Here is a 27,856-nt window from a genome sequence, read left to right as displayed (position 1 = left end):
AGCCAAACTCCATGCCTGCAGATGTCTCCATTACAGAATCTCCCTCCTGGGGCATGTGTGAGGCAAGGCAATCCCAGAGCTTCAAGCTCTCCACACAGAGGTTCGGGGGCATGTCAAACAGCTAGAGCAGTTCAGCCACCGGAAGGCAGAAGGGGGGCGTTTAGGCTCTTGTGCTACCTGCTGGTCCAGCAGAGCAAAGCTACAACAGCATCAAAGGGCCCCCAGTGCATCTGGAGTAGGATAGAGAATCCACATGGGGCTCACAAGCCTGGGAGCACCCAAGTGCTGGAGCATCGCTGGACATGAGAACAATCCCGTGGGACCCCAGGGGCCTGCGGATAACGAGAAGGGGCGGGGGAGGGAGCCAGATGCCGTTGCACCAGGAATAGGAAGGTAAGAGACACAGGCCTGGCAGTGCATTGTTTGTTGGGGGAAAATACAAAAGGTGCAGATCCGGACACATGTTCTCCCAGCTTGGGAAATTCATCCACACCCCCTACATTGCTAGCAGCTACATCTGGAACCCCCAGCCGGCCCCTCATCTCCCCTCCCACACCAGGACCCCCCTCCTCCTCCTCAGCCAAAACGGCCCACCCTCTCACCTCTCCTAGGGAGCCACTTCTCTGAGAGCTGGTCTACTCCTAGAAAGGGAACAATGTTCGGACATCATTACATTCCCCCTTGTCGAGATTTGCTTTATTCTATTGTTTTAACATCTGGGGCAGGATACCTCCCTGCCAGAGCCTCTCTTGGCCTCCATACCACACACCCTTGCCCCCAGGGCTCTCAGACTGACCCCCAAAACTGCTGATGGGGGCTATCACATTCCAGGCACCCACCCACTCTCCACTCCCCTTCAGCATTCCCAGACCTGACAGCGAGCTCCCAGCAGGCACAAACCCACAGGAAAATACCCCCTACCATCCCTGGCATCACACCAGCTGTCAACAGCCTGGGCCAGCAGGCCCAGACACTTTCATATTGTCTCTACCCTGGGTTTTAGGCATACAAGAGCTCATCACTGTGCAAAAGCTGGCCTGACCTGCTTGGTGATCTCTGAACTCTGCCCTGTGACCCAGGGGAAGGGTCATTTGCAACTGTTTGTATAAAAGAAAGAGCAAAGGTTATTACCCCGTGAAGACAAGCGACCTTTCAGGAGCTGGAGTGTTTCTGGGATACTCAAAGGAGGATGAGCAAGAGCCGCAAAGGCCATTGACCCTAGGGGGCATGCAGGGGGCCAGTGATGCCGGGCATTAGGAGGGGCAGCTATTGATGCTGGGCATGGAGGGGGCTCAGCTGCAGGCTCCCCTCCAAGCTGCTAAGTTGGGAGCTCCATATGGAGCCCTGTCATGCTGGCAGCCCGTTTAACAGGCAGGCTTGGTGTGAGCTAGGGCTACTTGGTACCAAGTGCAGCTGCATCGTCTCTGCCTTTGCTGCAGGGGGCACTGCCATTCAAAGACGCCTGAAACTCCGAACAATGGTGCTGGAGAAGCTGGGTACTCCAAGAGAGGTACAGCCTGGCCAAAGACAGGACAGACTTTTTCACAGTGGGATCCCCTAGGACTTAGATCCTCTCTATGCTGAGGGGCAGAGTGTGAAGTCCTTCGGCAGGGGGCTGACACTTACGGGATCTTACACCCAGCCCCATGACTGAAGTGTCAGCCCAAATAATAATGCTCCTTGGGGAGCTACACAACTGTTATTCCACCCCACTCCACAAGGCCCACGGCGGTGCACAGAGCAAAGATCAGGGCTCGAGGACAACCCTGCTCTTTTTTCTATTGCTGGGAATAGGTCTCCCCGCACCCTCGGATACTTTGCTGCAGCAGTACCCATAGCTGGTGTTTGCTTTGTCCAGGGCCAACCAACGTACATGAGCCTGTGCCACGAAGACTAGTTATCTAGCTGTGTCTCAGTCAGCGGGTGGATAACCCTCATCCCCACAGACATTACACCATGGGCAGAGGGATGGGCACGGGCTTTAACATCCTCCAGGAAACCGGTAATACATTCCCCTGCCAGGACCCTCCCTACAGCGGGGCAGCGGCAAGCACGGAGAACGTGCTCCCCACTTGGGGAGCCCCAAAGGGCGAAGAGATCAAGGAGCGGAGATTAGCAGCGCAATCCTGAGGAGCCGTTCAACGTGGTCAGCCTTAATCATGGAAACTCTCTCTAATGCCTGGCCCTGGATCCACACGCCCCAGAGCAGCTAATACCTGGGGCTTTGCCTTAACAAAGGACCCCAGAGCAGGCAGCACATCCGGGATTAGGGGGAGGAGGGAGGAAAGGCTGCTCAGCCAGGTTTGAGCCAAATAAAGTGTAGGGAAAGAAATAATGCTGATGAAAAGGGGCGCCTGGGTGGGGAGTGCTATTCAGCTCCAGACCTACCCCACCAGGCAGCCAGGAGCAGAGGGGAATTTCTCATTAACCCTTTCCTAACCCAGGTAGCTGCAGAGCCCAGATCCTCACAGTAAAAAGCCCTAAGTGGCAGGGCTAGGGGGTCTTCAGTACACAAAGGCCCGGAAAAGGCCCAGTCTGGGTAGCAGTATGGCAAGATTTGCCCCCCACCATTGGGCATCAACCCTGCCTGGCAGAGGCTGCTCTTGCTCTACACCTTAGAGGACAACAGCTCTGTTGGGGCCAGCCCCACTCTAGCCTGTGTTCAGAGGGTGAAGCACTCCTCTTCAGCAAGATGGCATGCAGACCCCCACCATTCACCATATGACCAGCATCAATCCATGCTGGCCAGGACACCTGAAGCCAACGGAAAGTGTGTGAGCTCTGCGGTCGAGCAGGGAAACAGACCCAGTGTTCAGTGAGGTGAGAGGAGGAGAGTTGGAGGGGTGCACACATGTGCAAGAGGGGTGTAAGTGTCCCCCCCAGCCCAGGGCCTGCATATCACAGGAGTCCAGAGTAGCGCACAAACTGTCTCATTAACTTTCATCCCATTGAGCCAGTTTCATGAATTTAACATTGTCCTCGGACTATTGTTTGTCTGAAAATTAAATTACAGCAACATTTGTTCTTCCAGTGAGTTTATCAACCACAAATGAAGCCAGAGGAGGGTGGAGGCAGGAGAGTAGGTGGGATGCCACCGCCCGTCCAACTGCAGGACTCCCATGCCAGACAGCTTTCGGTTAGGGTGGGAAACAGGGCTACCTTATTCCTCCCCTGGGGGAAGAAGCCTCCACTGTGCTATTTATGCAGACCAAAGCACAGCAGAAGAGGAGAAAGCAGCAGAGATGCCTGAGACGCACAGGAACTGCCAAACCAGACCAGATGAATGGTCCAGCTAGTCTACAGAGTAGACAGATGTTTCAGAGCAAGGTGAAAGAAACCACCATCATGGACAGTTATGGAATAATGTGACCAGAGAAGAAGCTTACGATAAACCTTTAACTGGGTCATCAAAGGAGGAACCTGTTAAGAAGTGTGAGCCTTTTTTAAAGAGCTGGAGGCTGTAAGATGAACTGAAATGCTCTCAGGATCTTTTGATTTAGTTCCATTACTGCCCCCACTCCAAACAAACACTCTCCCCTCTGCAGTGTCAGTAACACAGACAGCAACATTTTGCTCTTTCAGGTGAACCAGTAAGTGAAACAGAAGAGAAATACATGTGAAACTGACCAGCTTAAGTCTGGGTCACGGTAATGCAAAATAGTAAAGAAACAGCTTAAAGGGGAACAAGTCCTTTGCATTTTTTAAAGTCTGGCAGTTTTATAAATGTAGGCTATTATTCAGAAACCCACAATTAAGGTCATATTTAATAAAAATTGATGGTATTTTTAAACCTGACATTGTCTCTCTCATTTCTATTCAGATTATGCTAAGTGAAAAACAGCTTCCATCAAATACACAGCAGTAACAGAGTTGCCTTCCTATATTATTTACATTGCTTTAGCACCTATATACCTCAGCCAGTTAGGGTCTCCATTGCATCAGGAACTGTACAGACACGTAGCAACGAGAGATGGAAACAGCCTATTAGATTATCCTGCCCTTCTCTATGAGACCAACATGGGATTGTTCCCTGTAGTCTATTCTCATTCCCAAACTCATGATCTGCAGAGCGCGGGTTTGTCACATGATGCTGGCTCACCTCCTCCTTTCTTGCTGCCAAATTGCATTAAAAGAAGCTAAACATCCATTGAATAACTTTGCTACTATTGCTTTCCAAGTGGGCAATTGCTGTAGTTGCCACAGGGATGTTATGAGATTGCGAATGGTCTCATTTGTAATCACAAACGGAACATTTTTATTACAAATACAGTCCATGCTAGGAAAAAGTCTGGGAATCCCCAAATCCAGCACCAGGTCTGTTCATGGATTTCGGTGTCCCAAGCAATGGGGCTCCCTCTGCCCAAGGTCCCCGCTTCATCTCCCCCCGGCTTTGCCTCATCATCAGGAAGATTTCCCTGCCATTTAACCTCTACTTTCCTTTTCTTGATTTTTTTCATCCCTTGATTCCAGCACTAGGGCAGGAGGGGGTTCTGGGTGAATTTCCCAACCTGAGAGAGTATGTGGCTGCCTCTGCACTTTTGTATTTCTCCCCAGGAAATGAGAGAATAATGACAGCATCACTGGCAAAAGAGCTGATGATATGTAGCTGGCCACCTGTGAAAGCAGTGCCTCCTATTAGTCAGTGGTCAGAAGTGCACCCCTCACATACCCACAATGTGCAGAATACAGGAGGGAAAGGAGACAGGACTGTCTGCAGCAGGGCAAGAGATTTCAAATATTTGAAAAGGACAGACAGATAGTCAAACATCCCAGGTCTGAAACAAGGGAAGAGGAAATGGCACCTAAATCCATCCCAGAACCATGGCCTCTGGGGCGTTTAGGCACTCCACTGCCTCCGTTCTGAACTCCCCCACCAACTCTGACAATGCCGATCACTCCTGACGTGCTGCACCCCCCTACTCCAGTCTCAGTACACTCCTGAGTGACTACGCCAGTTATACCCAACCCCGCGTGGGTTTAGTGATGTGTCCAGTTGAAGGATTAAAATGAGAATCCATCAAACTAATGTCACTTGTAAAGAACTGTCATATAAAATGCCAAATATTATCATGGCCTAAGCCAAGATTAGCACGCAAGTCTCCTATGGCTGGAAGATGCTGTTCCTTATCCCGTTAAGCCTAGTGGTATGTCTAAATCCCACTACCTCATCTTTGTCTCTGCTGCCATGATGAGCAGAGCCCTCGGGTGCCTGCTCTAATGTGAGGTACTCGGGGATTATAAGCACGGCCTTGATTGTGTGTTTGTTGCCTTGTACCGTACAGGTTAAATACAACCTACACAAGATCGAGACTGAGGGATATGGCCCTGCTGGACTTTAATCACAGCACAGCATGCCATGCACACTTCCGAGGCATCAGGGGGACTGGGTTTAGCTCCTGCCCCCCACCCTCCACCGCAAAATAATCCACCAGCTCTCTGGTGAAACAAATGTCTCAAGCTGCTCCCCCAAGGGGATCCGCACTGATGTGCTCTCTTATTAGCAGCAGGCCGTGTGTTACAGAGCCCTGTCAGTTACCACCCTCTAGCCCCATTTCTGCAACCCCCCCCCATCTCAAATTTCAACCCAGGCTTTTGATCTCCAAGGCCCTGACTAAATCTCCATTCTTGGCTGTATCAGTTCAGCCATAAGGACACCTGCATTTTCCCCATTTCAAAAAGACCAATTGATCATTAATGAAAGCGAGGGAGAGGGATAAAGGGATCCCAGCAGCAGCTTGTCTCAAGCCTTCGCAGGCCTTGGCCATGCTGGTGGAGTGTGTGCGGAGCGCAAGGCCCCTGTTGGGATCCATGCAATATAGATGAATGCACTGCAAATATCAAAAGGCTCTGAGAATTAGGATGGGCTCCAGCAGCAGCCTTCAATCGCTGAGGAAGCAGCCAGCATCTCAGCCCCTCGTTCCCAAGCCCTGCACATTCCTCTCAGTCTCCCTGCTGCCTGCACCTCCGTTTCACTCTTGATTTATGATGGATTTCCCTCCAAGGCTGGAGGTCTCCTCAGTCGCATGTACTGGTAGTTGCCATAGGAACCGCAGAGGTCAGGCCACAGGGGATCAGTAATGGCTGACTTACCCGGTTGCCACTATCCGTATATGCTGTGGCCCTGGGACACGCACAGGCCACCCTTGCTACTAACCCACAGCTCAGCCCAGCCCAAGGAGCTACTGGAGAAGTGGCAGGGCTAATGGGTTCCAACCTTCCCGCTCCCCTGGGAAGTCAGGATTTACCATGCCGGCCAAAGCATCACAGTGCGTAATGCAAAGCCAGACCCCTGCAGGTCAGTCTGTGGCAGGGCCGCCAAGGCCAGACAACAACACTCACCCCATAAGGCAATGGCCACACTGCAAAGAAAGTGTGTTCGTAACCTGGCTCAGCTAACTCGGGTTAAAAGAGCAGTGAAGACACAGCAGCTCAGCTTTTAACTCAGATAAGCAGCATGAGTTCAATCCCAGGCTGCCCTATACTCATGCTGCAACCCCAGTTAACAGCCAAGCTGCCATGCCTTGACTGCTATTCTAACGTGATCTAGCCTAAACCAGGTTAAGAACACACCTTATTCTGCAGCATGGCCACAGCCTACAACCTATTCACCACCTTCCCCAAGACAGGCCAGCAAAGAGAGGCCAGAAGAGGGGCAGCCAGGGACTAGCTCTCATGAGTGCATCCCCCACAGTGCCTCGCTGTGAGCCCTAGACTTCACTGCCTCCACCACTCCCTCCTTCAGCTCTCCTCAGGGCTTGTCCCAACCCCCCTTCTGGCAAGTGGGACCTCCTCATCCACTTTAGTCTCTTGGCACCCAGCTGAGCTGCAGCATTACGTCCATTAGCCTTGCTGTCCCCAAAACCCTAGCACCATTGCCTTTTCCATCCCCCCTTCTTAGCCCGTGCCCTGGCGCACCAGCACCCCTGGTCTCTTTGCAATGCCAACTCGAGTAAAACAAAAAACAGGTGGAGCAGAAAGTGACTCTGGCAACTGGGGCACAAGAAGCAGCTAACTCCTCAATCCACTGGGGGGCAGGTTTCCTCAAACAGGCAGCGGGTTCAGAAAGGGACTGAGAGAGATTCCTCAGACATCATTCATCTGTGCTGGTCAGGACAGACAAAGGCCTGCCTGGATACCAGAGCTGCCCCTTTCCGCACCAGCGATGTCTATAGACCCCCTGCCATCTGAATAGCCACCTCCATTACCAGCCGCGTGGCTCCCCCTCTCCTTTCCCTTCAGTGGGATGCGGGGGCTATTCTCCCACCTGAAAGGCCCAAATTAGTCAGCGTCACAGCCTCCGAATGGACACAATGCCTCTGACAGAGCTCAGGACCAAGCTCATTTCCATCTCAATGGGGGTGGCGGTTCACCTCAACCCATTCCAACCAGGGCCATCCCAGTGAGGTCCCAGAGCTCATTGCAGGGGAGTCAGGGTCACAAGTGTGAGACAACAGCCATGAAAAGGAGGGAAACAAACTGCTTGGCAGCCTCATGCTCCAGAGGCAAAAAAGCACACTCCAGCTGGAGCCGTTTCAGAGACAGGAGTGGGGGAGGGAGCAGTCATCCCTAGGATCCGCCTGAGCCCACACTCCCACATTGTCCTCGGCTTCGGGAACACATTTGCCAGGCCCATTCTGCTGGGGAAACGCACAGAGAACCATACGGACCACCTTCAAGCTGAGCTCAGACTCTTCCCCCTTCCAAGGCGGCTGCAGCTGGGTGTCAGGCCACAGCTTTGACGGAGGGGTGGAGAAACTTGTCCCCAATCCCTTCAAACCCGACAGCCCGCATCAGCCAAGGGACAGGAGGAGAATCCTAGGTTTGACTCTCCCTCAAGGGATGTCCCTCCTGGGCCCCTGCACTGATCTGAAGGAGCCAACATAGGCCGGGGTAGAAAGACCATTTGTGGGATCATGTGGGAATTTTAAATCCCTGGATTTCAGGAAACACACAGATCGTCTCTCTGCTTTTTCCATCTCCTCCCTCCCTCCCACCCACCATCACCAGCATCTTCTTGCCTGTTCCACATGTGCCAATCACAAGCCCTGCCAGAGTGTTTGCAAGATGCAATCTCCAGCAGAACCCTCCACTCACATGCCCCCATGGTGGAGCTTGCTACCAGAAGACAGGTGCTCTTTGCATCCAGTGGAAACTCAAGGAGCTAGCCAAAGGATTTGCCACAGCAGGCGAGTACTTTGGTCCATCTTGTCTAGGGACCTGCATTCAGCAGCGTCCAGTGCAGGCTGCTTCAGAGGAAGGCCAGAGGAGCCCCCAATGCAGCTGAACAGGATGCACATAAGGAGACCACTGCTTCCTGACACCTGAGGTGATCATTCTCTGCCCTGTAGCAGCACATGCCATCCTGTGCCAGGCTGCTAATGGCAGCATGGATGAAAGTGTTCATCCTTTTTCCAAATCCAACCAGTGACTCTCTGCAGTGACCGCAAATTCAACAGGCCCCTCCTTTGTACCCACTGCAGACACCTTACTGGCTGCTGTGCTGCCCAACTGGCACCCCCTACAGGTGATTTTGGCACATCACTGGAAGAGGGGCTCATTGAGCTGAAGGCTCTGCAGAGATGCCCACTAAGTGGGTGGGACGCTAGGACCCAACGGAGCAGCCTCCTGCCTCAGAGGGTGTCGCACAGCTCTTTTGCCTTGCTCCTTTCTCCTGGGGCTGATGAAGCACGGCGGCCACTGATTTATAGCTCTGCCTCTGACCAAACCCGAGTGGCGAGGGACACAGGGAGCAGGGGAAGGGGAGGCACATTCTCCCCTTCCCTGGGTCTATTGTCAACCTAAACATGGCAACAGCTCCCGCCAGGCTCCAGCAAGAGGGATGATTTGCGGCCACTTGGTGCGATAGCTCACTGGAAGCAGGAGCGATGCTGCTGCATTTCTATCAATACTGTTCTGCTCCCGCGTGCTAGCAAGCTTCTGGGATGAGGACAGCGGACTGAGGGGATGGACACTGATCTCTCCACTCTTGCCAGTAAGGTCTGTGAGGTGCTTTAACACTATGCAGCAGCTGGAGGATGTTTCTTTGCCTCCTGCTGGGCACTCCATGATCTTTGCAAAGGCCTGCGCTGGTCCGTGGCAAGGTGAGCCAGAGGGCAGGGCACAGAGATGCAGGCGCATGCGCTCAGACACACCCAGGAGAACAGCGACGGCTGGCAGAACAGGCCGCACAGAAAGGAGAGAACAGCGCCTGAAATCATCGCAACAAATACTAGGCCGTTTTAATATGACTTAGACACACCTGGGACTGGTATAGCATGGGGCTGAGAGTCAGGACTGAGGGACGTTGGCCAAGCAGGGTACAGGGGCCCAGTGTTGGAATAGCAGGGGGCTGCAGGTCAGGACTGACTGAGGAGCATCAGCAGAGCTGGGGAGAGGAGCTCGCCCAGCTCCTAGTTATATAAAGCCAAGCTTCCGAGACAGATCCATTTTATGTATCCCCAGCAGCGCAGGAGCTGTGCCATGCCACCCCTTCCCTTCGGAGATTGCTCCACAGCTTGGTCCCTCTGCCTTTACTCAATCTCATCTCTTTGCTCCTAATTACAGGCCCAGCACTGCTCATACTCCCCATTGGCCATAAACTCCCACTGGTTTCAGTGGGGGCAGGGGCAGACCCTCTTTCCCCCTTGCACCCCTCCCCTCCATGGTGATTAGTGTGTCAAGCAATCCAGGCCACCCTTGGATGTTTTAATCTTGCTCCCTCTGGACCCTTAATTATTTTTATAGATCTTTGCTGAATTCCCTCCACTCTCTGCATCTTTCTGGGAACGCAGTGCCCAACACTGACACAGCTGGGCTCACCATCACTTCAGAGAGGAACCATCCTCTTCCTGCTTTGGGGCATGCAGGCCCAAGTCAGAATGCAGTGTCCCAGCCAGGGCCTCACCAGAGCTGTGGAGAAGGTGGGGGGCTGCCCCCTCTGCTGTGGGGCATGAAGTCTCTCCGAACACAGCGCGAACTCACTGGCCTCTCTTGGTGCCATGCTGCCTGCTAGCTCCTCTTGTGCTTACAGCTGGTGATCGGCCCAGGATCTCTTCATGCCTCCCTGACGAGTCCCCACGCTGCAGAGCGTCTCTTTCCCTGGCTGCAGCAGCAGGAGAGACACGGCTCAGGCAGGCTGCCAAAGCTTTGATCTGTCTCGACTCCATTGCTCCAAACCCCTGACAAATGGTCACCTTCCCCGGACACCAAACCTGAATGGCTGGGCAAAGCCTGGTGGGTGGGGTGGCCCCCTCTGGCAGCCAGTGCTGGCTGATGGATGGCGATTACGCGGTGCTCTGCTTCCAGACTTCGAAGTGAAAGGAGCAGAGGAGATGTGCAGGCTCAGCACTTTCTGAGAGGAGGGCTTGCTGCTCCCCTCACACCGTGTCTCCGGCTGGCAGGGAGCCAGACTCCGAGCCCTGTTTCCTTCATTTCTTCACCTGTCTGCTTTGTGCTGAGTACGGAACAGATGGGGAGAGAAGTTACAGCCCATGAATCAAAGGGCCCTGGCCAGTCGGGAGGGGGGCTGGGCGGAGCCTGTGACCACACAACAGCCTCCCCTCCGTCCCCAGGGAAGGCGGTGCCATTAGTCACAGCGCCCTCCTGAAATGCCAGTAGCGATTCAAAGGGTCACTAAAGGGGATAGGCAAAAAAGGGGGGCACAGCAGCATCCTTGGTGAGGCAGGAGCAATAACCTCCAGCCCAGAGGTGTCAATCCAGCCAGTTCTCTGCCTCTTGTCAAGCGGGACTCTGTCCCACTGAGACACCTGGGGGGGGGGGGGGGGAGCGGGCGGCTGCTGCCAGCCCTGTCTGTGGCTCCAGGGCAGCTCTCAGAGGCCAATGGTTCACAAGGAATTTCTGATTGTTTCCTCTAACAATGAAACATCCTGTCGGGAGCAGTTCTGCTGAACAAAGCCAGACGCTGATGAGCAGCGAATAAGCCCCCTTCCTCACAAGCAGGAACCAGCCAATGCGCACAGCAAAGGGGCCTAGCCCCCATGGCGTGCTCTGGAGACTCCCTTCGCTCCTCCCCAATACCCAGCAGCTTAACAAGCCACAGCCCCGAGCCTCCACCCTGATTAAAAGGGCTGGAGCTTAAAGACTCCAGCGAGTGCTCCCGAGGGGGTGGGGAGCAGCCAAGAGGTATTTGATGGATTCACTTTGGCAACGCTCAGCTACCTTGTCACGCCAATAAACTTACTGCTATTGAATGGAGAGAGGCAGACAGACAGACAAGGCCCAATTCTTCCACCGCAGGATTCGAGACACCTCCAGAGAAGTCAAGGGGATCTAGTTGTCTTCTGTAGTGGGAGAAGAGGGTCCCCAGAGAGGAGGGGACAGAGACAACCACAGAGCAGGGGAGAGACAGAGAGAGAACAAAAGGCCCTTGTGCAGCACAGACAGCTGGCTTAGCGATCTCCAGTCCGATGGCCCAGCTCTGTGCTGCTTGCTACACAGAACAAGCCCCAGGGCTGTGCGGGGAGGCTCCTTCCACATGAGAGCCATATGACATTCCAGACTCAATAGGGCAGCCCAGTACCCACAAGCCAAACCCTTGGGGCAGCTGTACGGGGGGGCAGGGGGAGGCGTGGTGATGGGACCAGGGAATGTAAGGTTTTTTTAACCTGTTCTAAACCCTTCTGGGATTTGCAAAGGCAGTAATCCCATTGGGAGCAGGGCCAGAGCAGCACCGGCGTGTTGACCCAGACCCCACTGCACGTGGAGCATGCTATTCACCCAGGGCTATGGCAATCACAGGATTCCCCCACCCTACACTCTGCTGTGAGGTTAGGAAAGCCTCTCACATAAGGCATTGCCTGGGCCTGGCCTTGCTACAAGGAGAATGTCTCTGGCAGCACTCCCCAAGGGAAGGCTAGGCCAGGCATTTAACCCATTCACCGCTAGGCCCTTGCCCCACACTTGTTGGGCCTCCCCTGCCCATGAACCTTCAAGCGCAATCTAGGGAACATCAGGACGTACCCGGTATAGTTGGCAGGTGCCCTCTGCCTGGGCACACCTCAGCACATTCAGCAGGGCCCAGTGTTGAAACTGGGATTTCAGACAACAGCAACAAGACCCTCCTAACTAGCCCTTCCTGTAATTCAGGGGCTTCAGCCGAGCTGTTGGGTCAGGGCCTGCTATGATAAGAATAGTAGGGGGCTGCCGGTCAGGACTCGGGCCTGGGCAGACGCTGGGCAGAACAGCAGGAAATGCCCAAGGGGCCCAGAACAGCTACAGATCTACACCAGGCCCAAGAATGGGATTGACAGATCCACTGCCAGATGAGCTGCCCCCACTAGGGGCCTTCCACACCAAAGCACTTTGTGCAGAGCTAGGGGCATAGCACGTGCCACCAGGTCACCCCCACCTTTCCCTTAGCTCCCCAGTTGGTATGCAAGGGTGGTACAAGGCTGCTGAGAGGATGGGTTTGCCCACGTCAGCCCATACTGCTGGGAAACACTGCTCATCCCAGAAAACAGCTGGCACCAAGGCCAGGAGGTAAATGACTCACTTCCATCCATGGCCCAACGCTGGCTCTGAAGGCATCACCCAGCCCTCCTCCTCCCCTTTGCAATGACTACGACTGCCCGCAGGGCAGGGGAAAGCAGAGTCACAAGGAGAGTTAGCGAGATTTTTACAAGTCCCAGGAGCTGGATTCCACATGTTGGACACACCATGCAGCCAGCAGGGATAGGGAATGAGGCTGGAGCTCGCTGGATGCATGCCAAGGGGCGACAATCCATGTAGCATGGTGCACTACCCAGGGCTGTGCCGGGCCATTTGGTCTGTGATCTCTGCCAGATCTCACCCATCCAGAAGAGGCTCCACCTTGCACCATAGGGTGCAATGGACAAGCCTCCAGGGATATGGAGGATTCGTTCCAGCTAATCCTGTGTCTGTGCGTGTCTGATACCAAGAAAGGGAATGCCATCCCCTCATGCACTGACAGCCTTCAAAGAGGTGGATGACAGCCCCAGACACTGGCGTGGACCCAACTCTCCATCAAAGGCAAGGGTTCCGGCATGGCAAATCAGCGGGGTTCTGGCTGATCCCTTCACGAGGTAGCTCAGACAGGGCAGACACACACACTGCTTCAGCTGCTGAAAGGCCCAGCAGTGGCTGCTCTGCTAGGAGAGTGGGAAACCAAGCTGTCATTGGAGATCAGCAGCATCCCAGCTTCTCCCTTCAATCCCCACCACCATCTCAGTCGCACTGAGAAACACTTCTGTTGCGTCCTCTAAGCTGAATTGCATTCCCCGGGGAGACACCTTCTCCAGTGACCGCCACTGCCTGCATACAGGTGGAGGAAGCGGCGGACTTCCATCCAGAGCAGTGCCACTGAAGGACCTGCAGGTAGTAGAGGGGGCAGAAGGGACAAGATAAGGCACCTTTTCAGACAGGCAACCACCCCTGAGTGGCATCAGGGGCCAGTCCCTGCCTCCCTCAGGGAGATGGCAGGTGGGAACAGCCTTGCTTAACCACCAGCGCCCTGTCCCACCTCAGTCTCTGTGTACATTCTACCCCAGGAGTCCTTACTACTCCTCTTTCCAGCCAGCAAAGCTGGGACACCCAGCACATGACAGACAGATGCCTTGCAGGCCCTGCCAAGCCTGTGGGGATAATTGTTGACCCACTGGGGGTGGGAGAGGGAAGCGCATTGCAATGGGAAAATGTTTTGCTTTTAAATCACTGGGAGAAGATTGTTCTCTGGGAGCAGAATAGAGGCAAAGCTGCCATGGGGGGAAGAGGGCGGAAGGGGGCGTGCCTGGCTTCCTGTCCTACCTCAGCAGCTTGGAATGCAGCAGGCTACTGATTCTTGCAAAGCCCTTGGCCAGAAGCACTTCCTCCCCCAAAGTCACCAGAGTCCCCTCCTTCCAAACTAGTGTCATTACCATCCCACTCGCACTGCAACCCTGCCAAGTAATTCTGGGGGTTCCCCCACCTTCCCCTGCCCTCCCTCTGTCGCCCCAGCTTCTCTGAGGACCTGCAAATGCTGGAGAGGACAGGGGGAGCTTGAGCCATGCATTCAGGTGGGAGATTCTATATCTGGAACCTTAAAGGCAAAGCATCCACTGTGACCTCCTCCCTCCTCCCAGGTGAGACCAGCTCTCACCAAGTCAGTATCCTAGCAAGCCTATGGCCACATCGTCCCACGCGGGGAGAATGAGAGCCCTTTGATCCTCCCCAGCACAAGGGATTGGGGGGGAGGGGGAGAGTACGTGTATGTGTGTTTAAAGGGGTCAGGATGACCACTTAGTATGAACAGATTAATAACAGTAACAATAAAACAAGCAAAGAAGATGAGCCAAAAAAAGCAGATGTGGGGCCAGCTCAGCTTTGCCTTCCGTGGGAGAGAATAAACAAGCTGCAGAGAGTGTGAGCTCTGAGGGGGAGCAGACTCCAGACACAGACACTCCCTAATGCATTTGCGCCAAGGGCCATCTGGGTTCGGGAAGGGAGGAGGGTTAAAGGGATTACAGTGGCGACCGGACAGGCAGATCTAGACAAAGAAACGTCCCCCAAAATCAGAGCTCAGCTTGCTGCGAGAGCCACTCGGTCTGACACCTCTTGAGCCGTGATGCCAGGGAAAGAGCGATAGGCCTGGTCAGCCAGTCTCTCAACTGTGCCAGCCTTGGGAGCTCTCAAACACTCAGCTTTAACCGCACTGTTGCCAGACTTCATTATTGCTTCTGAAGAACAGCAGCACTGTACTGAGGATATATCCTGCATAAAAGGGGCAAGGCAGGTCTTCAGCACCAGCCCAGCCAGGCCCACCCAGACCAGACTGATAGTGATTCCAAACCAGCCCGGCCCCTGCGAGGAAATTCAGAGAAGAGCACTGACCATGAGCAAAGATTTATGGGGCAGGACGCAGAACTAACCACATCTTGCTTGGCTCAGCAGGTGCTAAGGAAGGGAGTGGAGATCAAGGAGGAAGGATCCATGTAGGGTGGCCAAGGGAGTATCCATTACACAAAATGTGATTAAATTAAGCAAAGGAAATTTTTGCTTGAATATTGGGAAATCTACTGGCCTGTCACACACCCTCTCCATAACAAGAGGTGTGAGCCCCATCCTCGGAGACATATGAAAACCCTGTGGAATACATCCAAAGTAACAAACCTGCATTGGCAGCTGGAGGAGAAGAGTGCAGCAGGTGGGGAACACATCCCTGAAATGCCCGTCATCATTGCATCTGGGCACATATGATAATTCTTTGCCCGGTTCTCATGCTTTCTACCTGAGCAACTCAAAGCACACCAGAAACTTTAATAAATGAGACCTCATTGGTAAGGTGGGGAAAATGAGAGCGCGAGAGAAAAAGGATTTACCCATGGTCACAAAGCATATGGAGGGGGAGGGGGGTGCGGAGGGACGGACAGCGACACAGAACTCCTTGTCCCGACTCCCAGACCTGTGCTTGACCAAAGAGACCATCCTTCCTCTCTAACAGATCTTTCCCAGCCTTAATTTGTACAAAACCATTTAAGAGTCTGGCTTGAAAAATCCACTCCTCCTCCCCCGTTCTGAGGAACCTTCCCCTGAGGAATGGAGGGGCTGGAGGCCTAGGCCAGAGACTCCCACTAAATCCAAGCTTTCATTTTAAGCAATTAAAAGTGTTTCTCATTCCTGACTGAGAAGACAATCCTTCCAAGTGAGGCCCAATGCAGCATGGTCCTCTCCCTGAGTCTGCAGAGAGGCAGCTCCAGGGCCTCTTCTCTGCCCAGTCCTTTCCCAAGGCGGCAGGAGCAATTCACAAGACTTTGGCCATTTTTGCTGCAGCTCTTTGGATCCCTGTGGGCAGCCAGGAAACTACAAGATTTAGGTTAGTTTTGCTTTGCCACCGCTGCTTGGGAAAGCTCTGAGGAGAGCCAGGCACGGAGGCCTAGGCAGTAGGCACGTGGGACCCAGCCTGAGAGACCTCAAAGGGGCCTGGTTTTCAAAAAGCGGGTGCTCAGTGCTGTCTGAAAACAAGGCCCTTCATTAAGGTGTGCACCAGGGTCACTAGTCACTAGGAAAATCTTGGCCTGGAGCTATTCATGGGAGAGGAGGCTAAGGATGGGAGAGATCAGGGACTCTCAAACTGGGGGTCGGGACCCCTCAGGGGGGTTGCGAGCAGTCAACCTCCACCCCAAACCCCGCTTCACTTCCAGCATTTATAATGGTGTTTAATATATTAAAGTGTTTTTAATTTATTATGGGGACTCGCACTCTGAGGCTTGCTATGTGAAAGGGGTCACCAGTAAAAAAAAGTTTGAGAACCCCTGGGATAGATGAACGGAGGCCCCCCCATTTACCCCTCTGCTGAAACAGGCCTGGCAAGCTGATGGGGGAAGGGACAGGAGAATGGGACCACCACCAGACAAACAGCAGCCAGGAGGTGGGACAGAGATGCACATCTCCTGCACATGACCCCTGGCACCAGCAGAGCGGTTGGGGAAAGGTAGGTAATGGATCCACCATCCCAACAGGAAGGAGGCTTGGAGGGAGGAACAAAGACACACTTCCTTCTAGCAGCCTAGAAGAGAGGGAGGACGCCACAGTTATCTGACACCCCCTATCCAGAGGCTGATATGGAAGATGGAGCCCCTGAGCAGGCTCTGGGAATAGCAACCTGATAGGGACCCCAGCACCCTCGTCTGTCCCAGCAGCCACAGGTCAGAGGGTGGACTTCTCACCAGGGCACTAGCCCTGGGCCTTTCTGATTTGGCCTCCCTTGCCCTTCACATCAGCCGTGAGCTAGGCAGTGCCTGGTACATCCTTCAAGCCCATTTGCAGGTAAAAGAATAAAGCTATTAAACCACTATGTACCCGACAGGCTCCCCAACACCACCTCCCACCTCTGCCCAATGCACCGGGGAGAGCAAGAAAGCTGCTGTGTACAAAGCCTCAGCCAGCAGAACCCCTCCCCCACTTCCCATTAACTGCCACTAGGATCCCACAGCTTCTGTTATAAATCATCTGCTCCCCTGAACTTTGGGCCCAATCCTAATCCCACCACTGGGCCAAATTCTGCTCTCACTGACTGTGGGGTATATCTGGAGTAACTCTCACTTCCCTCTCCCTACCAGTGGCCCCAGAGAAGCCATCTAAACTCCTATCCTGAAAAATACGAATTAAGACCCCAAAGCCCCTGGATCCCAACTAATCCCCTTCCAAAAGGTATTCACAGCTTAATCCTCCTCATCCGAGTGACAAGCCGGCTCCCTAAAGCCCTGAGCCTGCGGCAAGGAGGCAGCAGGGCACCCGCTCTGAACCCGCCTCATCTCCCTCATCAGTATTTCTGGGGACTCCGGCAGATTGGGGGCTATTGTAAGCTTAGGGCCAGCTGGCTGCTGAACGTAAGAGCTGATCCTACCTCCCCAACAAGTCAGGTGGCACCCAACGCTGGGTCAACCAAGGGGGCCACAGTGGGGTTTAGCAGAAGCCCTAAGGCAATGCCTAATTTCCATAATGTGGAACAGATGGCAGACACTGTTCCTAGCATGGAGAGGTGACCCCATGGGACTACAAGTCCCAGTACGCAATGCTCCATCTCGATCTGAGATGTACGTTTGGACAACTGTGGTAAGCAAGAATGAAGATACAGATTACAAATAATGGTGCATTTTTTGTTCATGCCCAATAAGCTTATAGCTCCTGGTGCATTTTTCACATGAACACTAAGCATACGTGAAACTGCGTATGCATTCGGCATGTGCATATAAGCATCAGTTGGAGATGCATGTTTGCATGAGCAAATTAAGTGCATCAGTGAGCACAGTTTTGCAGCTGCACATGTGGCTTTTTGCACATCAGGCCCATAATGTCCCACTTTGCAAGAGTATGAGACAGCCCCAAGGAAACCATGATTCTCCAGTGAATGTCAAGAGTGGGAGAGGGGTCAGCAACTGCCTGGCAAGAGCCAGAGTTAGGAATCAAATCTCATTTGCCTTGTACAGAGCAGATTTGCTTTGGAAACCACCAAAGAGAATAAAGAGACAAAAAGATCAACTCACAGTGTCACTTCCCTGGTTCTAAAAATCCAGTAAATCACAGGATAAAACCCACAGGTCTCTGATAGGCTACAGCAGAGACCGGGGAGAACTAAGAGGAAGTGGCTTGCATCCAAAACTGGCAGTATTCGGGAAGATCATCCCCCAGTTACTCATCCTGGCAATGGCAAAAATTACCCAGAGAACACAACACAACCCCATGACTGTGGAGAACAGACAGCACGAGGGTACTTGCACAACATTTCAGAGACGGGGCCTTCCAAAGATAGCCATGTGCCTGGTGACACAGCAGGGAAATCACCAGGCAGGGCCAACTTGTTTGGGGTTTCAATGGCTTGGTCTGCTCCACGCAGCATCCCATTCCTGCTAGATATCAGTCCTGTACAGCTCTGCTGATGCTCCTCGCTCCTGACTTCAATACATCCTGCAAGTCCAGTCCCGGGCTCCCCACCACACAGCCAAGGCGCCTAAATCCTGGCCTGCAACCCCCCTGCTAGTGCAATGCTCAGAGTCCGGTCATACAACTCACCTCCTACTGCAGTTGTATCACCATCATAAACATCTATTCCCAAACCTGACTGTCCTGCCATCCGCTGCCAGTCACTCCCCTCCCCGCCTGCCCTAGGGCTCAGCACCGTTCAAAGCCAGCTCCTGTGCTGGAAGGCAGACTGGGCTCCTTATCAGTCAGTGGGAGAGGAGGATTCCGAGTGTGACACAATCCTCCTGCCTGTGCAGAGCCAAGAAGAGGGGGCAAGGGAAACAAGCGGGGAGAGGATGGGGAAGTGCAGGTCAGGGAAGAGGTTACAGCTGCAAGAGCAACAGGTGCTGACCAGAAGCCTAGCCTCTGAGAGGCAACTGTTTGCAGCCTGTCTAGGAAGCCCCTGCAAGCAAGCCAGCCCGCGTGACCCTTTCCTGGGACAAAGGAGAGTTCTGTCTGCAGGCGACAGCCTGGGCAAGTGCTTGGAGCTGCCATCCAGGGAATGTGCAAACAGAGCAGTGACTCTCCCCACCCTCACCCCCTCAATTCCGGATGGCGAAATCCACATCCTCTTTAACCCGGCATCCATTGCAGGGCTCCTGGAAATGCTAGCAGAAGCGTCCATCTGTCCCGGGCGAGCTCTCAGGTTGCTTGGACAGCTGAGCTTTGGGCAGGGAGCAGGATGTTCACATGCAGGCAATGGGGTTTCCCTGGGCACAAAGACGTCCCACAGACACCAGCACACTTGTGATCTTGGGGACTTTCACTACATGGTCACATTATTGTGGGGTCTAACCCAACACCAGATCCCATGCTGAGGAGACAGCTGGGGATAGAACTGCTGGGCTGACAAGGCCGCCTGCCAAGCATGCAGGGGAAGGAGGCAGGCAGCATGGCTTAGACTTGCCATTTCTCTCCCGCTGTGCCCCACATTCCGGCAGGACAACAGAGGCTTAACCTCCCTCAGGAAGGGAGAGAAACCCAAGCGGGGAAGGGGATTATCCAGCAGCGTGGTGCCAAATGTAGCTACTTGCCAAGGTGACAAGGGTACACTGGAGCAAGCTCATGGCTCCTAAGAGATGGGCAGGTGCTGGGCAAGCTCACAGCCATACGGATGCCCCTCGATCCCACCCTGCAGCCCCCCTGCTACCCAGTCCTGGACTCCCCAACAGCTCTGCCACTGTGCCCCTTGATCCCCAGTCCCAGCCTCCCCAACAGCTCTGTCAATGCCCCTCAATCCCACCTGCCTGGCTAAGGGCCTCATCCTGTGAGGAACTCAGTGAGAACAGTACACCCTGCAGTGAAGAGAGGTAAGCTGACCCATGCCCCTGGCACACACTCCCCTCCCCACTGCCAACACAACACACAGATGCAATACCCTCTGGGCAATAACACCACTCTTCTCTGTTGCTCCATAAAGCCCATTGGCCAAAGCACATCAGCACTAGGAAGCAGGACAGCACTGGAGGAGGACTCAACCTATAACCCACTAACCTACCACTTCAGGAAGTCCCGCCTTCTTCCAGGAAGTAGGTTACAGCTGGCCTGCCTGGCAGGTAAATATAAAGGGAAAGCAGGCACCAATGGTATTAGTCCAATTTAATTCTTCCCAGGTTTCCCCACGATCCATTCAACCTCCTGCAAGGGGCAACTGGTGCAACCCCCACAGGGTTGGGGCATGAAAATCCAGGGCTCTAAGCAGCAGGAGGTCAGAGGTGATGTGTACCGCCTGCATGCCTGTGTTCCCCTCATCCCATGCCCTCAAGCTAGTGGCTACTTCTCCGGGTGGGGCTCCCCGAGTACACTCTCCACCACCCAGCATGGGTTACAGAGTGACCTACACAAGGCTTTCTTCCTCACCCTCCAGAGACCCTACTGGCGAAGCAAGCGCACCGCCTATCCCGCTCTCCCTCTCACACAACAAGTCAAATCTCCCAAGCAGACTCAGCCTCCAGAAAACGGACTGCTTGAGACTTGAGCCAGCGCTACTCCAACTCCAGAGGAGGCAGCAGAGACAGCCAGCGGCAAGGTCTGGTTACACCGGGCTCCCCAGGAAGATCAGGTAACTGCTGAGGCAGCACTTTCCCCATCCTCCAGGTCCAGCCAGACGGCCCCGGCTGGGGGAAGCTGAGCTCTCTATGTCGCGCCCCCCACAACACCCACAGCAATGCTCCAAGGTTAGAGTAGGGGACATAGGCCACCTCTCCCCTACGCACACACACTCAGCAGCCTTCAGCACATGAGCCCTGAAGGTGCAATGGTTGAAAAAAGATCCACCCTCCCCCAAATGAGAGGTACTCCCTCAAACCTTCAGAGCCTTCTGCTCCCCCTACTTACATTTCTGGTTCCCTCCAACTGGGTTCAGTAGAGTGGGCTTTCAAAGCCAGCTGAAGCCAAGGTTTTATTGTTCTTGTACCAATATCTGGGTGGATTTTATTCTGGTGATGGATGCTGGATTGGCAGCCCTGGAGATTGACGGCTTCTAGCCAAAGAAGAGGTTGAGATCCCCACGCATCCTGAAGCGCATAATAATCCGACTACTGAAAAAACCCATTGCTCCCCCGAGAGACCTCACATACCACTACAGCCCTTTCTAAGCAATCCAGGAGCTGGACGGTCTCCAAGGTCTCCTGTCAGCAGCCACAGCCCTGTGTCCCACAGAGTCAGAGCAAGGGACACCAAGAGCACATGCTGCTCTTGTGGCCAACCTCCCTCATCCATTGAGGAGGAAAGTCCAGCCATGCTCATCTTGCTGGGCCTCTTCGTGTCATCTGAGATCATTGATCTCCAAACACCCCCGCAGTTGGGGAACGGAAATACACTGAAATGCCTTGGGTCCTTCCTTCAGGAGAGCACCCAGGGAGACGTCATGGGGTAACCGCTCTTCCACCTCCAAAGCCTTCACCTGCAGAGCCCCACGACGCTCACTCCTCTCCCCCTTATTACTCAACACCCAGACAGACCCGGGCAGAGTTGGTGAGAAAACACAGGCCAAAGTGCCTGCAGTACGCAGACAACACCCGCCTCTATGGCAAATTCCCATCATGCACACACAGCTCAAGCTCCCGGCTGCAGCGATGACATGGGTGACCAATGAGGCTGCCTCATGATGAGTGCAGGAGCTAGGACTCCCCTGGGGAGGATCTGGACTGTGAAACCTGCTCCCATGGGGGTAAGAGCGAGCACAGACCTCGCTGCTTTCAGAACTAAATGCAACATTCCCACCTTCTGCTTTCCTGCCTGCTAGAATTTTTTTTTCAAATTGTAAGCAAACCCTCGCTCCTCTCTTACCAAAGAGACTATTTCCTCTGCCTCTGGGGGAAAGCAGAAAGGAGGCACAGAGAAGGAGGAAGCGAGTGCTCTTCTCCTTTTAAAAACCCTACAAGGTGCTCCAATGCAATGGCGATGGACCCTAGAGGACAGCCTAAGGAGAAACATCCCCTACACTGTCCCATCAGTGCGTCCTAGCCTGGCCCACTGAGCGGGAGGGGAGTCCTGTCCTTGGCCTCCCTCAGGAACAGGCCCACCAAGACTGTGAGGAGGAGACCTGCTCACTGGAAATGGGACGGAGAACCACCTGTTTGTTTCCCATCAAACCCCATTTTGTTTCCTTAAGCCCTAACGGGCCAGAGCCCATCATACCCGGTGGGCCATGGAGCAGCAGGGGCTCTGATACTCTGGCTGCAGATGGGCAGAGTGAAGCAAATGGAAAGAAAGGAGAGACTCCACGTGAACATGAGTCACACTAGCGGGTCTGAAGTTCCAAAATCACCTCAGGGCTCAGCAGGACCAGCCCTGCATCCTCTATTATCCTGAGGGGGCTGCCCAGAACCAGGGGGGCTGCCCATGTACCTCGGGTGGGCACTCTCTCTAGCTACCACCACAGCAGGGCCACAGAAGTCGCAGGAAGAGGGGGGAGGGACAAGTTAGATGAAGACGCAGGAATGGAAACAGAGAAAGACCTGGCACCTCAGGGAGAAATTTGCCAGACAAATAGCAATCGTCAGGTTCCTGGGATAATAACTAGATGTGTAACACTGTCTCAGTGGCTTCATGAATCCTCCTCCCACACTTCCCTCCCCTCCCTCTGCACCACACTGGCACAGACCTATTTAAAACCTGCAATTTAGAATTCAATAGCAGGAGAGGCTGGTGGAAATGCAACACCAGTCACTTCAGCTCCCTTATTGATCGGGAAGGGAGGACAAGCTGCCTCCGGCAGCAAGCCTCTCACAATCCATGCCAACTCGCTAGCGACCCCGATGCCTCCTCTGATGGAGATGATGTCGTCGAGGAGGAAGGAAACTGAAGGAGAGAAACGGAAATTGAGACTTCGGAACAGATGAAGAAACCCAAGGGTTTTGGGAAGCCTCACTCACTGAGCATCCTACAAGAAGTGTGGTCTAGCTGTAGGAGCGGACGGCAGACTGCAAGGACCCCTAGGTTCTATTCCTGGATCTGGCACTGGCTCACTGTGTGACTTTGGGCATGTCCCTAACCTGCTTTGTGCCTCAGTTTCCCCATCTGTAAAACTGAGATAAGGATACTGACCCAACCCAGTGGGGCTGTGTGAGGTGTCTTCATTCACTAATGCTCATGAAATGCCTTGAGATCCTCTGACAGAAGGAACTACGGACAATGGGTTGGATTCAGACCTGGTGGAAGCAAGAGCACTTCCACTGGAGTCCATGCAACTGTCCCCACTTACAGCAAGACTGAATTTGGCCCAATATGTGCAGAGGGTCACAATCTCTTCCCCTCCCCAGTACTGCAGGTTTGCACCTTGAACTCCTGCAGTACTATGACAAGATAATCGTGGACACAAGCCCAGAGCTGCCTCCTCGACTCTCCCTGCACCAGCTGAGGTCACAGCTTTTCTGTGTGGGCCCCTTTTTTTCTTGGGTTTATTCGGTATCCGGAGTTCACAACAGATGCCACCAGACCAGGGATGGGGAAGGATCCCAGATAGAGCAGGAGGCTAACTGCGTGGGGACTGCCTACTGTTGCATCCAAGTCAGGGGAGAGTGCTGCCAACTGATGCATCCCAGAAGAATGAGATAGTGGGGGAAAGGTGTTCAGAGACTAACCTCCCACCCATCCAGACACACATTCTCTTCTCTTTGCCAACAGCCACCCACTCGGCCTCACCTCAGTTCTTGGAAAAATCATGGAGCAGATCCTCAAGGAATCAATTCTGAAGCACTTAAAGGAGAGGAAAGTGATCAGGAACAGTCAGCATGGATTCACCAAGGGCAAGTCATGCCTGACTAACCTAATTGCCTTCTATGACAAGATAATTGGTTCTGTGAATGAGGGGAAAGCAGTGGACATGTTATTTCTTGACTAGCAAAGCTTTTGATATGGTCTCCGACAGTATTCTTGCCGGCAAGTTAAAGCAGTATGGGCTGGATGAAAGCTGGCTAGATCATTGGGCTCAACGGCTAATGATCAATGGCTCCATGTCTAGTTGGCAGCCGGTATCAAGCGGAGTGCCCCAAGGGTCGGTCCTGAGGCCAGTTTTGTTCAATAGCTTCATTAATGATCTGAAGGATGGCGTGGATTGCACCCTCAGCAAGTTTGCAGATGACACTAAACTGGGAGGAATGGTAGATACACTGGATGGTAGGGACAGGATACAGAGAAACCTAGACAAATTAGAGGATTGGGCCAAAAGAAATCTGATTAGGTTCAACAAGGACAAGTGCAGAGTCCTGCACTTAGGACGGAAGAATCCCATGCACTGCTACAGACTAGGGACCGAATGGCTAGGTAGCAGTCCTGCAGAAAAGGACCTAGGGGTTACAGTGAACGAGAAGCTGGATATGAATTGAGAGTGTGCCCTTGTTGCCAAGAAGGCTAACGGAATTTTGGCTGTATAAGTAGGGGCATTGCCAGCAGATCAAGGAACATGATCATTTCCCTCTATTCGACATTGGTGAGGGCTCATCTGGAGTACTGTGTCCAGTTTTGGGCCCCACACTACAAGGAGGATGTGGAAAAATTGGAAAAAGAGTCCAGCGGAGGGTAACAAAAAGTTATTAGGGGGACTGGAGCACGTGACTTTTGAGGAGGGAACTGGGATTGTTTAGTCCACAGAAGAGAAGAATGAGGGGGGATTTGATAGCTGCTTTCAACTACCTGAAAGGGGGTTCCAAAGAGGATGGATCTAGACTGTTCTCAGTGGTAGCAGATGATAGAACAAGGAGTAATGGTCTCAAATTGCACTGGGGGAGGTTTAGGTTGGACATTAGGAAAAACTTTTTCACTAGGAGGGTGGTGAAGCACTGGAAGGGGTTACCTAGGGAGGTGGTGGAATCTCCTTCCTTAGAGGTTTTTTAAGGTCAGGCTTGACAAAGCCCTGGCTGGGATGATTTAGTTGGAGTTGGTCCTGCTTTGAGCAGGGGGTTGGACTAGATGACCTCCTGAGGTCCCTCCCAACCCTGATAGTCTATGATTTTATGATTCTCAGTTAGCCTCTCCCCACACCAACCCAGAAGCCAGTTTCACGCTCATCATGATTTCAAATCCCCAAATTGACTGGCAAAGGGGTCTCGAATCCAGCAGCCTGGTCTCTGTCCTGCCACCAGCCAGCATGGGAGGCTGGATCAGAGACCTGGGTGCTGCCTTTGATGCTGGGCTTTGGCAGTCAGCAAAGACGGGGGAGCAACAGAGATCTCGCTGAGCTCAGCACAGCATGTGTATGCATTACGCCATGATGGCTGGGACCCCTTGGGGCTGTTCAGCTCCGCTGGAGCCAAGCCAAGGAGACTGGGGAGAGGGCTGTGCAAGCAGCTCTGTCTAACCCCCACTCACACACAGAGGGCTCCCCTCTGCCAGCACTGGCCCCACGCAGGCGGACACCAGCATAATGATTTAACCACACTCCTAGTTCAGTCCTGAACTGGCCTTGGGCCAATCACTGCATTTCCGACCCAGTGAACCAGAAATCAGCACCTCAGCAAAAGTCTGCTTCCTCTAGCACTTCTGTAGGGGTGAAGGGATTTGTGCCATTCACACCAGAGTGGAAACAGCTGATCACAGACTAGTGGCCCAGAGGAAACCCACACAGGTCAAGTCCAACATACTGTACACAGCCAAATAGAGGCGCAGCAGGGCCATGTGGCTACAGCAAGGGGTCAGGGGCCTGGAACTCTGAATGCTGCTCCTGGCTCTGCCACTGGCCTGCTAAGTGGCCTTGGCAAGTCACTGCATCTCACTAGGCCTCAGTTTCCCCATCTGCAAAATGGGGAATACACTGGGACCATCTCCTGAGGTAGAGGGGCTAGAAGAACACTTAGCTCATGTTTGTACAGCACATTGAGAGTCCAAACCCCTAGGTAAAACCACCTGGCCTTCCTTGTGCATAATGGTCCCACTAGCCTGAAATCCTTCCCCACCTCACCAAAGGGGGGGGGTCGCTGCAGCCCCCTCTAATTTAATCCCCCTATTAACTTGGCTATGTAAACACCGACCCCAAGGGAGCACGTGGCCTGCCTATCACGTTGTCAATTCATGCAAGTAAACAGCTGCCAATGGCTTCAGGCCTTCCAAGGTGACTACTGCACAGCCCAATGCCAACGGACCCCACCCTGCCCGCAAATGTGGTGCTTCCACCCCCCACTGCACCATATCTCTAAAGAGCTGACTTTGCTTCTACATACCAGTGAGTCATTTTAGAAAAGGAGGAATTTTAGCTGGGAAACAAAGATGCCAAAAGGAGCTCAAAGTTCAAGCCATTGATCCCCAAGGCTGGGTAGTGGGTAGGCCCAAGTGGCAATGTCTCCGGGCTCTGGAGGAACAAACAGGGCTGGGTGCTCCAGCTGAGTCCTGCACTTCAGGCCTCCGGCAGGACTGTACCAGGACCCTCAACATGACTTTGCCTGGTGGAGGATGCAGTTAATGTGCGCTGTGTTTATACAGGGAAGATTCAGCTGTAATTATAGGAATGATGTTATGATAACAGGAAATCCATGCCTCGTGGAGATGCAGTGAGAGGCACAGATTTATTTGCTAATTACCACCAACAAGAAGCCTTTTGTCTCACTGGGGAAGAGAGGTCTCCCCCACATTGTGGAATTTTGCCCACAGATGGCTTAGGTCAGCCAGGCTGGAGCACACTGCAGCCCCAAAGAGAACTCCCCTTCTACAGAAGCTTATTAGATTCCTTCCACTCCCCCCGTGGAGCATTACCATCACCTCAGGGCTTTCCCAAGACAGAGGCTGCAGCAGGGCCTAGCATGGCATGGGGATGGGAGCTTAACGATGCTAGCAATGCAGGCAGGCAAGAGGGGAGCAAGCTCACTGTTCAATACTCGTGGTCTAAGAAACATGTCACCCCCCTCTGGGGTCACATCACCCAGCCGAATGGGACAGGGATGAGGCCTGGGAATGTCTAAGCTAAGCACAGGTGCTATGGCAAGACGAAAGCTCTCCCCCTGCTGATCTTCTGAGTGTGCCAACCCTGGAGGACTGACCCTGCCTGACAAGATTTCCGGCCTTTCCCTCTCCATTCCATCTTATTTCAACCATTTGGGCCCAATTCAGGACTTAAGGCCAACAGTGAGGAGGAGTTTCTGAACTTAAGTGCCAAGAGAAGGAGCTTCGCCTCGCCCAAGAAATGCCAGCTCACACATGCCAGCACTGCCACCTGGCACCAACAAAGCACCACAGGCATCAAGTCACCAGCGCATACACAACCCATGCGCAGCCCCTCTCGGGTCAGTGGCAAAGCAATCCAATGATAAAAGCACACAGGGTATAGAGGGAAACCACCAGTACTAGGATACCTTGCTATGTTGTGAACCCAACACCCCAGCCCTAGGAGAGACTGTGCAAAGGGAACTCCCACTAACACCGCTGACTGGGACTTGAATGAGGGGGACGGGGGGTTGGGAGTTTCCCCATTTTATAATCCTTGCTTTAATAAATATGCCTGGTGGACAAGAGCGAAGGGAACTGGCCTTCGTCAATGCTGCCACTCCCCATCCTGCATACACCATTCGCGCCTCAAAACACAGCACTGAAATCCTGCCCCTGCCCCAAAGGAGGTAGTCAGCCAACCAGCCTCCTCACCCCCGGCCCAGTAAGCTGCCTACCTTTTTGATCCTGCCACTCCGCGTGCCGGTGAAGACCACCGTGTGTCCCCGGTAGTCATAGGCAGCCACCGAGGTCATGCCATCCTCCTTATCCACAAAGAGCGCTGTCCCCTCGATGGTCACCGTCCCGCCCAGCGGCTGGTTAAAATCCTGGCCACAGAAATAGTCATCAATCTGCAGAGGCTGCCAGAGAAGAAGGGAAAGAGAGATGAGCCGTTTGTCAATACATCGACACTGCTTAAACTGCTGTGTGCAAGGGGGACTGAGCTCCTGACTTAGTGCAATAA

At 53.5% G+C, this 27,856-nt stretch overlaps 1 protein-coding gene across 4 annotated transcripts in view; it reads right to left on the bottom strand.

The window, feature by feature from the left end:
• PLXNA1 (plexin A1) overlaps positions 1-27,856 on the bottom strand; it is a 267,745-nt gene that overhangs the window by 189,622 nt on the left and 50,267 nt on the right. For all 4 annotated transcript variants that reach the window (XM_039547182.1, XM_039547183.1, XM_039547184.1 and 1 more), the window contains exon 3: positions 27,570-27,752. In XM_039547182.1, coding sequence (XP_039403116.1) covers positions 27,570-27,752 — 183 coding nt within the window. The remainder of the gene's footprint in view (positions 1-27,569; positions 27,753-27,856) is intronic.

The sequence above is a fragment of the Mauremys reevesii genome, linkage group 7, assembly GCF_016161935.1.
Source record: "Mauremys reevesii isolate NIE-2019 linkage group 7, ASM1616193v1, whole genome shotgun sequence".
NCBI classification, from domain to species: domain Eukaryota; kingdom Metazoa; phylum Chordata; order Testudines; family Geoemydidae; genus Mauremys; species Mauremys reevesii.
The sequence above is the reverse complement of the archived record's forward strand: the minus strand, read 5'-3'. Positions and strand labels throughout refer to the sequence as shown.